Source organism: Prionailurus viverrinus, chromosome F1, assembly GCF_022837055.1.
Source record: "Prionailurus viverrinus isolate Anna chromosome F1, UM_Priviv_1.0, whole genome shotgun sequence".
Taxonomy (NCBI): Eukaryota; Metazoa; Chordata; class Mammalia; order Carnivora; family Felidae; genus Prionailurus; species Prionailurus viverrinus.
The window spans coordinates 22,853,527-22,867,388 of record NC_062577.1 but is presented as its reverse complement, the minus strand read 5'-3'; the positions used below and the strand labels follow the sequence as shown (position 1 = coordinate 22,867,388).

General features: G+C 41.2%; 1 protein-coding gene across 3 annotated transcripts in view; it reads left to right on the top strand.

Annotated features, from left to right (window-relative positions):
• NPL (N-acetylneuraminate pyruvate lyase) overlaps positions 1-12,508 on the top strand; it is a 38,497-nt gene extending 25,989 nt beyond the window's left edge. For all 3 annotated transcript variants that reach the window (XM_047839743.1, XM_047839741.1, XM_047839742.1), the window contains 7 exons: positions 198-273; positions 1,846-1,938; positions 2,633-2,781; positions 2,901-2,947; positions 5,537-5,621; positions 8,742-8,781; positions 11,916-12,508. In XM_047839743.1, the coding sequence (XP_047695699.1) occupies positions 198-273; positions 1,846-1,938; positions 2,633-2,781; positions 2,901-2,947; positions 5,537-5,621; positions 8,742-8,781; positions 11,916-12,100 (675 nt within the window). In that variant the 3' untranslated portion in view covers positions 12,101-12,508. The remainder of the gene's footprint in view (positions 1-197; positions 274-1,845; positions 1,939-2,632; positions 2,782-2,900; positions 2,948-5,536; positions 5,622-8,741; positions 8,782-11,915) is intronic.
• The last annotated feature ends 1,354 nt before the right edge of the window (positions 12,509-13,862 follow it).

Here is a 13,862-nt window from a genome sequence, read left to right as displayed (position 1 = left end):
GGTGGAGTAGTCTTATAGGACTGAGCCCTTAACCTGTGGAATCTGATTCTGTCTCCAGGTAGATAGCATCAGAGTTGAGTAGAATTGTGGGACACACAGCTGGTATCAAAGAATTGCTTGCTGATGTGGGGAAACCCCCACACCCACATATCAGAATTGTGACTAGACCCACAATGGTCTTATTTCTTCTTTTAAAGGCCCGACATGCAGCAGAAATAGGAGCCGATGGCATCGCTGTCATTGCGCCTTTCTTTCTCAAGCCATGGAACAAAGGTAAGTAGACGGTCCAAACACATGGCGCCTCACACGGGCCGCTTCTTTTTGCCTTCATTCAAAATGGTTACACTGAACTCGTGAAAGTAAAGTTTTATGGACTGACAGTGTGCAGTTGCAGTAGTATACAGCAGTGGTCCAGGATATTTGGCCTCCCTGGATCCATGTGAGAAAATACTCCTTTGAGAAGGGCTTCAACTCCTTTGCCAAACAATCTGATTGGTCATCATCCACCAAGCCCTGGGTCAGCCTATAGGTGCCTGTTTGAGTCAGGTGTTCACTCCTAGTCCAGTCGGTTTGCAGAGTGTCAGAGTAACATGGCAAAACATGGGACCGGTTTTCTCAAAACAGAGGAATATAAGTGATGGGCATCTTGAGAATACACGTTCTATTCAAGATTGAATGAGTAATGAATTTGAGGGAGATTTCACAGAAACATCCATTGTCTCCCAAAATAACAAGTTAATTGCTTTCTCCTTCTCTGCTTTCTCTATGGAAACTACTTGTGGTTTCCAAGTATACTGAGTCTTTTTAATCCTCCTGATTACAAACAAAGAAATGCAAATTTTTAAAAGATTGAAAACAGACAATCCATGATTGCATGCATGATTAAATAAATACATAGCTAGGGAAGCCTGGGTGGCTCAGTCGGTTAAGCATCCAACTTAGGCTCAGGTCATGATCTCGCAGTTGGTGAGTTGGAGCCCCCACTTGGGCTCTGTGCTGACAGCTCAGAGCCTGGAGCCTGCTTCAGATTCTGTCTCCCTCTCTCTGCCCCTCCCCTGCTTGTGCTCTATCTCTCTCTCTCTCTCAAAAATAAATAAATGTTAAAAAAAATTTTTTTTAAATCTCTTTCCCACTAGCCAAAGTGCAAGCAAGTCTGCTAGATTTATTTATCATCTGCAGTAATGTTGCAGTTGAAGCTCACAGTGGATGATGTAGGAAATTGCAACTTCTCAGTAAAGTAGAGTGAGTTCTCTTCTGCCATATCTGGATTTCTCCCCAAACAGGGAAAGAACCAGCCTCTGGTTGAATTATTGTGAGATATGCCTCTATTCTTATAACTTCCCTCTTTAAGCAAATGTAAATAGTTTCTCTATTTGTTTACCTCGTTGTTGTAGAATTTTCTCAGTTAAAACTTGATGATTCTGATCCTAATGCAGATTCCTTGTTGTTCCCTGACCACGTTTAACCCTTGTGGGGAAAGAGCATAAAAGTCTTCTTGATGGGCTTCTGGCTTTTATGAGAGTATTTCATGATCTTCTCTTAATACCTGGGAGGGTTTGCACCAGTTTTTTAATAGTATTTTAGTATGGTATGAAAGTGATCATCTTATTTTGGCCTTTCCCCAGAAAGGAAAATAAAACTTTGAATGGAACAAGCTGCAATGACATTGCCGTAACAATCTCAGGGATGGTAAAAGTGATTAAGAATTTTCAGCTGCTGAAAGGGATGGTTGCATTTCATTAGATGGTTCTTTTTTTTTGTTTTTTTTTTTTGTTTTTTTTTAGCAGGGAAAGCCAGGGTTTTATATGCTTGTTCACACCACGGCTTTTCATGCTCTTCTTTCAGATGTCTTGATTAATTTCCTAAAGGAGGTGGCTGCTGCAGCCCCAGCATTGCCATTTTATTACTATCACATTCCTGCCTTGACGGGGGTAAAGAGTAAGTGTGGCTTCTTTCAATGTTTCTGTCCCTCCATCCCATATCTTACCCTGTTTCACTAAGAAAACTCCCACTCCATCCCACTCCACCCCACATCATCAAAGCATAATATTGTTGACCAGACAGTTCCAGTTGATCCACAATAAGTCAGTGTTATCCATCGTTGACACTTCCTTATAATGGAAGTTTTTAAGTGTGAAAGACGAGCTGACACGTAGGCACTTCTAGCAGATATGTTGTGTCTATCGCACATACCCCTGCTTCTTATATGAGAAGACACAAGCCTGTAAGACCCTCAAGGAGAAAGACTGTGTCCACCATGTCCTCTACCGTATTGAGCCCTCCTCACTTCTCTCCTGGCTTTTCTTTTATCGTTACTATGCTTCTCCAACAAGGAGATTGTTACAATTAGATGACATTTCTTAGGGGTTTATTTTTTAGATTTCATTCCTTTCTGCTTCCTTAAAAGAAAAAAGTAGAAGTTGCGCCTTGGAAACATGCACGTGTTGTCTTCAAAGAACAGAAGGTTTGGGGCTGTAATTTGACAAGTGTACAGGAACTACTAGGTGAGGGTGCGTGACGTCCAGCTGAGAACAGGTTCTGGCACTCTGTGCAGATGCAGGGGGACCTACAAGATGAGGTTTGGCATCTTCTGGAGTGTGCAGATTAGTGAGGCATTGACTGTTTTGAGCAGTTCGTGCTGAGGAATTGCTGGATGGGATTCAGGAGAAGATCCCCACCTTCCAAGGGCTGAAGTTCAGTGACACAGATCTCTTAGACTTCGGGCAATGTGTTGATCAGAATCGCGAGCGGCAGTTTGCTTTCCTTTTTGGGGTGGATGAGGTAAGTCGCTCACTTGTCAGGTTAGTTGCTCTCTGGAACCATTTATAAAGCTATAGAGCAGCAGCCTCTTGCTTTCTCTTGTTCATAAAAGCGAATACTCTGTGTCTGTTTTTGACTAGCAACTACTGAGTGCCCTGGTGATGGGAGCAACGGGAGCGGTGGGCAGGTAAGCATGACGCATTTTTCCCAACAGTTATAAATGTCAAGTCCCCCAGGGAGAGGTAGTCACCACCTAACTGGTTATACTTCTTGCACAGACACCGTTTTTAATACAAATTGCCTTTCTTTCCCCCAGTCTTTCAGTACAAAGGAATTAAGTAAGGCATAGCAGTTTGTTAGCAACCCAATCATTGTCTCTACAAGCCTCTGCTGCAATCAGAGGTGAGGCACCAGAGCCAAGAGTATGCACAGAACCCGTCAGAAATTATTTAGTTACTAGTAACAGAAACCCATTCAAAGGAGCTAATGTAGACAAAGATAAGGTATAAACTACTGGAAAATTACATAAAACTCAAGAGGAGGAAGTGCAGCCAGGCCTCAGAGAAGATGAGAACCCAGAACTGCAAATCTCTCAGCAGCCACAGCAGAGCACTCTCCTGTCTGTGGCCCTCTGGAGACTCTCGCCCGTGTCTCTCTGCGCACCCTTCTATTTCCCCTCTGGCTCTCCACGTGGGCTTGCTGTGCATCAGCATGAGCACATCGCCAATCGTGGCTGCCCAAGCATGGCACCTCAGGGTGTCACCAGATCGCACCTCCTGTTCAGTTTGCCTGAAGTCCAGTCACCTGCAGCCAAGAAAGTAGAATTATGTGGCCTGATGCCTACTTAGACAGGCTAGGGAAGGCAGGAAATTCGATTAGCATGTCCACTGCACATGGTAACCTAATTTATTAGAAAAGTGCCTACAAGGGATTGATTGAAATAATTTGTATTCACTGAAAGTACATTTCCTTCCTATAGGAAAAGTGTAGGGAGAAGCAAAGTAATATTGATAACATGTCTTGGTGAGTGCGGCTTTGATGAAGAATAATTAAGTTGGGAGCTCCTGGGTGGCTCAATCGTTTAAGCATCCGACTCTTGATTTCAGCTCAGGTCATGATCTCATGGTTTCATGAGTTTGAGCCCCATGACAGGCTCTGTGCTGACAGTGCAGATCCTGCTTAGGATTCTCTGTCTCCCTCTCTCTCTGCCCCTACCCTACTCGCAATGTCTGTCTGTCTGTCTCTCTCTCTCTCTCAAATAAATAAATAAATAAATAAATAAATAAATAAAAATTTATTTAAAAGAAAAAAATAATTAAGTTGGATAATTTAATGGCTTATTCGCCAAGTCAGGATGGCCAGAAATATCCATTGTCACTACAGGGACATTTCTGCCAAGGAGACCTGAATGCCTGGATATGCTGGCTGTGAAATTCTTACTTTTTTCCCCTGTAAATTCTTACTTTTTTGACTTTTGTTTTTTTGGGCCCCCATTTGGCATTTTTAATTCTGTCAACATAATCTGGAGGCAAAGTACATTTGGTTAGACTTTATTTCTTCTTCACTATAATCACATTCTCTCTAACCAAATATGCCTAAGACCCCTGGTATTTGAATTTTAGTATTCTGAGACTCCCCTGACGTTCACGTACATATCGTGACCTAGAAGTGTTCCACATCTATAAGTGACTTATCTCAGCTATTATGTTTTATTTTTCCTTACTTTATGACCAGAAGGTAATGTGGAACTTCACATTCTTGGAATCCCTTGCTGCTCATTCCAGGGTCTACATATATGAAGTACCAACAACATTCTGTTCTTCATATACCAAGATAAATATATTTTTCTGATACTGACTTAACTCTATGAGAAGTTGCTCGACACTGGGGAAGCATCCTTGTTAAGAATTTCTGTAAATATCTACCTTGCCGATTTCTCTAAAAAGTCAGTGATTAGTCTAAGATATTTGTCTTTATTGGTAGCTAGAGACTTTTTTTTTCCAGCCTACACTCTATCAGATCAAAGGACTTATTCTCACTTTTATGTTTGCTGAATTGTAATAGATGGTGGTGTGAGGTGGTGAAAGCCTTTGCCACAACTCTGTAGCCTTCTTTAAGCCGGAGTTTTTTCACAGTGAAATAAAAGCCAGGCTTACCCTGCAGGGCTTTGAGAGGATTAGACATGATTTATGTCATGCACCTGGAACACAATAGACAGTAAATGATCTCTTGTTTTATTATTATCTTTATTAACATTATTATTAGAAACTAGCTTCTAGATAATATATGAATTAAGCATATATATTACAGGTAGTGTATAAACTGGGCAGAGAATTTAGACAGTCTGCTGGGATTTGCCCCATTCACCCAGTTCTTCAGCATAAGACTTCAAGGCCTCAGCTCAGATGCTATATTTTATCCACAGCTCTTGGCTAGCATTGTGCCTGCACATGTGCCCTGAGGCAGGTGTTGGCCTCATTTACTCCCTACCAAACACACTAACTCCATCTCTCGCTTTTTCCCTTTTCTTCTAACTTTATCATTTTCCATTTTTCTTCCTTTTCTTTATCCCCTTTGGTGTTCTGTGCCTCCTCTTGGCACTGCTTAGTGTTGCTACAAAACTCAGAACTGAAGACACCTGATCTCTAATAGATTAGGGCCAAAAAATACACTTCTGGAAGGCCTGGTATATTTTTCCCTTTTAAGCATCAAAGGGATTGGAAGAACCTCTCCCGCTGAGTTATTGATCTTGCAGTGTATACTGTTTTCTTTCTAGTACCTATAACTACCTGGGAAAAAAGACAAACCAGATGTTGGAGGCTTTTGAACGAAAGGACTTCTCTTCAGCCCTGAACCATCAGGTTAACTTGATTTTCCCTTCATATAAATCACAGCCACTTTTCTTTCCACTGGATAATTCTTATTCTTTCTCATCAGCACTCCTACCTTACCTGCCCTTGTTAAAATTGCCCAGCTGCCTCTCTCTTCATTTTCCTTCTGCTTCTTACCTGTTCTTGTTTAAAACCAAACCTGTCCCCATTGTGTGTGTTCCCTGCAAGTCTAATCAGGACCGGCCCTGTACGGGAATGATCTCTCTCTGTTCCTCCTACAAACGATCTTTTACTCTATGTTCAAAGTATTTTTGTGAGTATGAAATAACAGTGATAGATTTCTGGGAAAAATGTGACCAAATGCTGTCCCCTTGAGGACCTGACACCCAAGTCTCCAGAGTTTATGAAGAAGCTGTGAAGCTGGTAACCCCAAATGGGAAGACTTGAACTGAAGTCAGAGCCAGTCAGTCACCTTCACTTGCAGTGTGCTGAGAACTGGTGGAAGCATCCACCAGGCAGAAACAAGAGCCTAGTGAGTGATCTAAAAGGAGACATTGGCTTTGAACTAGGAAGAGAAAAGCAGCAGGAGATGATGCTTTACAGGGAGGACCCGGGGGGGATAGTGGCCACTGTTAATGCTACATGGAGGACAGGCCAGCTGTCCAGAGAATGAAGAGACTCCTGAAGGGCAGAACCAATCTCGCAGCTGGGCAATAATGTGTACTCGACACAAGTGGAATGGGATGGAAAGAAAGAGCGTAGGCACAAGAGAAGGACTTGGCCTCCGAAATAGTAAATAATCAAAGTGATTGAGTGGAGTATAATAAAGTGACGGAGTAGAGTATCCCAAGAAAATAAGGTGAATGAAAGGCATAGGTAAGATCAGAGCAGGCGCTCAGTCCCAATAAGATTCAGATAAGGAATCTTTTTTAACAAGACAGGCTGCCTTTAGGGAAATTAGAGATTATAGAGCAGAAGTGCAGAACATCCTGGAGGTTAGAGGGAGAGGGGGTGACCTGAGCTCCAAGTCAGAGAGAATGTGAGGTAGCAGTTGCCAGGAATGATTAATTCCCCACCTTTTAGACCTGAACATTGAGCGATCCTAAATCTACTTCCTATTTCAAATTTAAATAGCTGATTTAATAGTTGCCTTTGTTCAGCCTCAGATCACGTGAAGCTGAGAACAAGAACAGGGTAGGGACTTAGGAAGCTTTGCCAACTAAACCAAACATTGACAAGACTTTAGTTTAAATTAAGAAGTCTGTCTGAATTGTGCAGACTTTGCCTTTTTTTTTTTTTTTTTTTGCACCGATGGTTATTTTCTTTTTGCTTAGTTTCCCAGTGAAAGTTATTTCTGAAAATTCCAATCTGTTCTAAGCTGAATGACAGGGAAACCATATGATGGAGTAGACAGTAAAACAGCTGTGAGAGGAGCCCTTCCATTTAGTGGTTTCTTTCATTGACTGGTCCGGTTTCCATCTCTTTCTTTTCCCCCATTAGTCCCACTCAAAATAGTATTGGTAAGGAATTTAGTTTACCACATTCTCTGTTTTATTCTTATAGAAGGCTAGTGTGAGTGGGTCTCATTTACTCATATATTTATATGCCAAGTGCTGGGCCAAGTGCGTAACTTCATTAATACTGGTCTCTGCTCTAAGGGAATATACAATCAAGTGAAGAAGCAAAAAGTTAGGGCAGAATTTATTCATTCTAATGGACTTAAATGCCATCTGTTATATTTACATAAGTGAAATGACACACATACAGAGATGTTCCGTACAACCTTGTTTATAAAACCAAAAGATGGAAACAACCCAAATATCCATCCATAAGGAAATGGTTAAATGCATTGTGTTTGAGTTACGCAATGGAATTCTATGCAGCCCTTAAAAGGGTGAAATAGTTTTCTATGTACAGGCCTGGAAATATTCCATGATATATTAAATGTAAAAAAGCAGTAGGGTATAGAGTCATGAATGTGATGTGCTACAGTTTGTGTGAGAGGGAGAAAAGAACATAAATACATACGTGTTTGTAAGGTTCCGAGTGTTAAAATTTCATTCTGCACAGAATTTTCTGTTACTAGATTGTATACAGTTGATGAAAACAACGTAAGAGTAAAATGTTACTGAAAAGGTATCTCTTCATGAGACGGATGGAGTCTTTTTCTTATGAATTAGTTCACAAATTCTTGGATGAATATTACTTAATGCTAGCATGAGTTTAATTTCAGCATCGATATTATTTCTGGTTTTTGTTTTTAGAGAAATGAGTGCTGCGAAACCCTGTAGGAATGGCAGAAATTTTGTTACAGCAAAGTCACTCAATTCTTTGAACAGTTTTTGAGTCATGTTAAAAATCACAGAATGCTTTAGTGATTTTCAGCTAACAGCCTGGGTAGCAACATTGAAAATAATGTTGAAAGCAAGAAGTTGAAAGCCCTATGGTTTTTTAGAGGACTCGTTACCCATTAATTAGAGGAGTCGCTTTGTCACTTTGTCAGTGCCAATACCAGTATTTTGATCTGCTCCTTTATTTGGTTCCCAGAGGTGTCCCAAGGCAGCAATATGGGAGGTATGTCTTTATTTTTTTCAAAAGTGGGAGAAAAAGGACTATGAAAAGGAAATACAAAAGGACAACCTGTAACTGTATTACATGCGAATTCTTCACCTCATCAGTTTTAGAAAATAGCATTTATGGATGTTGAGGATCTAGAAATTATTTATCCCCATAAATCTTAGCCTTGGCTAAGTGTCCCTTAGGTATCTTGGAAAGAAAGTGCCCAGAGGTTAGTGTACCCCAGTTTGAGAACAGCCACAATAGCTGATAGTTTAGCTATGCAAGCTAGATGAATAAAGGGTGCCTGCCCCCATCTTAGCTCTAGCCTACAATTCTATCTTTGGCGCTTCTTTTCTGCAAGAGCCCTTTTAATAAAGCTTATGTATGTGAAAAGATCCTACCTTCTCCTGGGTGGATCTCAACCCCAACCTCACTTGGCTGTTTTTTTCCACTCTGACAGGCCTTCAGACAACTAGGGTGTGTGGGCTTTTTAGTTTGGGGTTTCTGTCCTTTGACTTCCAAAATTTCTAAATTGTTATCACAGCTTAGTAATACTGACTATAGATTTGTGTTTTTCTTTTTCCTTTCCAGTTTTGCATTCAGAGATTTATCAACTTTGTGCTCAAACTTGGTAAGTTTTCTGCTTTGCCTGCTATGAGTGTAAAGGAAATGGAACACCATCACTGTGAGGGTTCAACAAGGACACCTTTAAAAAAATTTTTTTTGATGTTTATTTTTGAGAGAGAGAGAGCAGGGGAGGGGCAGAGAGAAAGGGAGAGAGAATCTGAAGCAGGCTCTGTGCTGTTGTTGCAAAACCCAGTGTAGGGCTCGAACCCACCAAATGTTGGATCGTGACCTATGCTGAAGTCGGACACTCAGTCAGCTGAGCCACCCAGGCTCCCCCAACAAGGACACTTCTTCCTGTTCCGTTGCAGGCAGAGTTTTATTTCCAATACTAGCTTTAAGGCCAACCCTATAAAATGGTGAAGTAAACCTATTTGGAGAGTCTTTGGCACCCTTCCACAAACTCAGTCCTCCATTTTACCACGTTGTTTGCCTCCCCCGCCTCTGCACACCATTTTTTTTTATCCTTTTCTCCCACCATCCTGCCCTTGCTCATTAAAATTCTACCACACAGATTTCAGCCCGAGGGCCTGGTGGGGGAAGGCAGTCTGAACACAGACCTTACTAAATTGTGAATGACTGACAGCTCTCCCAAGAGTATTTGCAATGTAAAGAGAGTTTATTAACATAAGTAAGCTCAGATGATGGAGGTTTGGATAATAGGACAGAGTAGAATTTGAGGGAAATACAGTGAATTTGCATAGGGAAACCTCCTCACAATCTCCTAAATCTTATCCCCTGACAAATGCCACCATTTAGTCCACCTCTTGAGGAGGTTGGCCCTTTCTGAGAACTTGGGTCGAGTCCAGGAAAAGTTTTAGGTTTGTTCTTGGCAGACCTCCCACCTCCCTTTCAGAGCCTTTTGTCTTCTGGCAACTCCTCCCGAGCTCCAAGCACCTATCATATGGAGCACCTCATTCCTGCAAGGTCCTCCACTAGCTCTCTTAATCCTTCGAAGATGCTGTTTCCCATTCGCTCTTCCACTTCCATGATTGTTGTCCTATTTATGTGCCACAAGTACTGTATTATTCCCTTGTCCTACCTAAGCCATACTTTTCACAAAATTGTGGGTTTGGTGTGGTAGGTGTGTATGTTCCTAAGGTACATTTAAATAAATATTAAACTATTAAAACTAGAGCTAAAAGTGTGCTTGTGTACATATAAGATTGTCTAGCAGTGACACTGCAACATTTCTGCCACATAGAGCTCTAACATACTAGCTGATACTCTTGCCAGAATATTTGCATCTTTTTTAAGTTTATTGATTTCATAAGAGAGAGAGAGAGAGAGAGAGAGAGAGAGAGAGAGAGAGAGAGAAGGGGAAAGAGAGAATCCCAAGCAGGCTCCACGCCGTTAGCAGAGAGCCGGTTGTGGGACTTGAACTCACAAACTGTGAGATCCTGACCTGAACTGAAATTGAGTCAAACACTTGATGGACTGAGCCACCCAGGTGCCCCCAGAATATTTGCGTTTTGAATGTGGACTCTTGAAGATAATTTTTATGATTTAAGAGAACACATCTTTAAAGAAATCATTTCAGACTTCCTTGGCAGGTTGGAGCTTTCGTGATTTAGTCAAGGAGAGACTATCTTAATAAATTTGTAGTCTACAGGGCACCTGGGTGATTCAGTTGGTTGAGCATCCGCTTCAGCTCAGGTCATGATCTCGTGGTTTCTGAGTTCAAGCCCCACATCGGGCTTGCTGCTGCTATATGTGCAGAGCCTGCTTCAGATTCTGTCCCCCTCTCTCTGCTCCTCCCCCACTTGCACTCTCAAAAAATAAATGCTTAAAATAAATAAATAAATAAATAAATAAATAAACAAACAAACAAACAAACAAACAAACAAACAAACAAACTTGTAGTCTTACTATGAGGGTAGCTCCCTATTCCACCACTTGTAATAAGCCTGGGAGGGCCATTTTGCATTCATCAAACTATACTGTATCTTTGGTCATGTTAGTATTTTCCTTCCCAATGTTCAATTAGTTAATTTAGCAAAAGAAAGTTACGTTTCATACCCTAGATCCAAAAACGATAGCTGATTAAAACAAATATCTGGCTGTGCTGTATTGTTTCCTCATATCCGCCTTCAAAATCCCTAATTCTATGTTTAGCTCTGTTTTCTATTTCATTTCACTGAATGTAAATTTTTCATTTCTAGTATTTCTTTTTGTTTTTTCCCCCAGATATTTCTGTATCATCAATTCTCAGGATGTAAGATTTGTCAGTTAAGCATTTGCTAGCTCTTGTGTGACTTCTTTTTCTCACGTGTTTTGTAAATTTTAATTCTGAATTTGTCTTCAGAGACTTGTTTTCTGGAGAATCCACTGTGCTCCAGTTTATAAGGTGTCCTAACAAGTGGTTTTACATTTGCCTCTGTTGGAGCTTTTACCAATTCTAACCAGTTTTTAGGTTAATTTCTTAATCCAGTTTTTACACCAAGTACCTAATGCAAATGTGGACCCAGTGTTCATATATGGCAGAAGCTTGGGGTTTCTTTCATATGATCTTCTTCCATCCACAACCCTGGTGGAAATGAAGCTTCCTTGCCTCTCTATGCCCAGGCCGGCAGGCTGGCTCCCAGTTTCACACAGGGAGTTTAATTCAACCCCCTCTATGCACAGACCCAAGGCTTCTTCTTGGATTCCTGACCAGCTTTATAACACCAGCTCTAAAACAGCAGCATCTTAAATAGTGCGTTTCTCAGGGACTTCTTAGATTTACTTGAACTAAATTCTGTCTTAGCGATGAAGTCCTATCATTCGCTCCATGGCAGTATATCCCTCAATCAGATTATCCTCCTGGACCAGTTGGCTTCAGCAACTCCTCACCACACTGACTTCCCTCTTCCCGATACCTTTGGTCCCTCCTTGTTTCTGAGGTTGACTTTGAGTCTTCCTTTGTTTTGTTTTACTGTTTGCCAAGTTGTTTAAAATATTCCATCTTTTCTATGTGTTTGAGACAGGAAGAGGAATTTCCTGTGTCTGCTAAGTCTGCCATAGTGACCGGAAATGTTCCCCTCTTTTATTCCCACCTTATCCTGTCATAGAAGTCACTGTAAGAATGTGATCTCGCTTTGAGATGTTTGTGGCAAAGTGGACAGTCCCAGTCACATTTCCTCGTTTGTTTTTCTTATCTAGGTTTTGGAGTGTCGCAGACGAAAGCCATCATGACTCTGGTTTCTGGGATTCCAATGGGCCCACCCCGGCCTCCCCTGCAGAGAGCTTCCAGAGAGTTTATTGATGAAGCCAAAGCTAGGCTGGAGAGCCTGGATTTCCTTTCTTCCACTGATTTAAAGGATGGAAATTTGGAATCCTGTAGCTAAGGCCTTTCTATCAAATCAGAGTGTGTACCTTGAATACTGCATTCATTTCTCAAGGGCTTTTTAAATGAACTTGAACTAAACACTTTTCTAACAAATGAAATCTCACCTCAATCGACAAGTATTTAAGTACATTCTGTGATCCTAAAATGTTTAATTTTTGTGAAGGGCCAAAAACCCTAAATGGGGTCATGAACCCTAAATCATTCAATATTTCACAACATTTTTGTGGAGAAATTTCTGCTTATATGGATGAAACGGAATCAAGAGGAAAATTATAAGTGATTCATTCCACTTGCCTTTAGGAGCTCCCATTATCTTGATTTCTGATTCTTAATCCTATTTTAAAATTTTCTAATTTTAAACCCCTATAATGTACTTTCATTTTAATAAATATTCATTTGGAATCTAGGACAGCTCTGAGCTACTGCAGTTAGGTGGGTACACTTACTTTAATACCAAATTACAACATGACTCAACTTTACACAACTATTAACACACCAGCTCACTTTGCTGCTCAGTCTAACTCTAGACTATCTGCTTTCAGATTAACTGTGATGTCACAGTTTTCCCCCCAAATATTGGGTTATGTGGAAACTTGCTTGACCACTAAAGGGCCCATGAGAGTGCTTTTCACAGAACCAAGAAAAGGCCCTCCCCAAAGATGAACTCAGGTCTCCACTTCTTGCTATACAGAGAACTTGTCACAGCTCAAAATCTCAAAGAACCAAAGGGCTCTTCCCTGGGCACCACATACTTCCCCTTTCCCCATTGAGAAGAAAGTGTCTCCCCAACAGGTCCCTGAATTACTGGAAGTGAAGGCCAATGTCCCTTCTACAGTTAGCCCAGGGACCCCTGTTATTTCTAGGTCATACTTTCAAGCACATTTCTTCAGTGAAGGAAGATTTGATGAGGACCCAAAGATTTTATTTCAGTCTAGCTTTCCCTACACACCTTCTTTACTCTTTCCTTTCTACGTACTATATCCCTGGCTGTTTAATCTCTTTTCCAGCAAACACTTGTGAGCACTTCCTAGTAACAAAATATACTGCCAGTCAACCCTTGATGATTTTATTTATTTAAAAAAAAATTTTTTTTTTAATGTTTATTTACTTTTGAGACAGAGACAGAGAGAGAGCATGAACAGGGGAGGGTCAGAGAAAGAGGGAGACAACAGAATCTGAAACAGGCTCCAGGCTCTGAGCTGTCAGCCCAGAGCCCGACGTGGGGCTCAAACCCACGGACCTCAAGATTATGACCTGAGCCAAAGTCGGATGCTTAACCGACTGAGCCACCCAGGCGCCCCAACCCTTGATGATTTTAAACCTGACTATCCAGTCTGTCACTTATCTAAGATTTTGTTTTTGTTTCTTCTGTAATGAGTCTGCTCATTGACAAAGGGCAAGTACTTGAAATTCATGTCAGGTATACTTTTTATTTATTTATTTTTTAATGTTTATCTTAGCATGAGTTGGGGAGGGGCAGAGAGAGGGAGACAGAGGATCTGAAGTGGGCTCTGTGCTGACAGCAGGGAGCCTGATGCAGGCTCTAAATCATGAATGGTGAGATCATGACCTGAGCCAAAGTAGGACACTCAACCGACTGAAGCACTCAGGCGTTATTGTTTTTGCTGTGTCTGGCATCTATCAGGCTCTGTCGTCATTGTCTCCAACTCTATTGCTTGGTTAGGTAATGACCATGCACAGTCTCACTCAGCACCACATCTCTCAGGGTCTACTGCATTAAGTTTGAATTTAATGTTAGA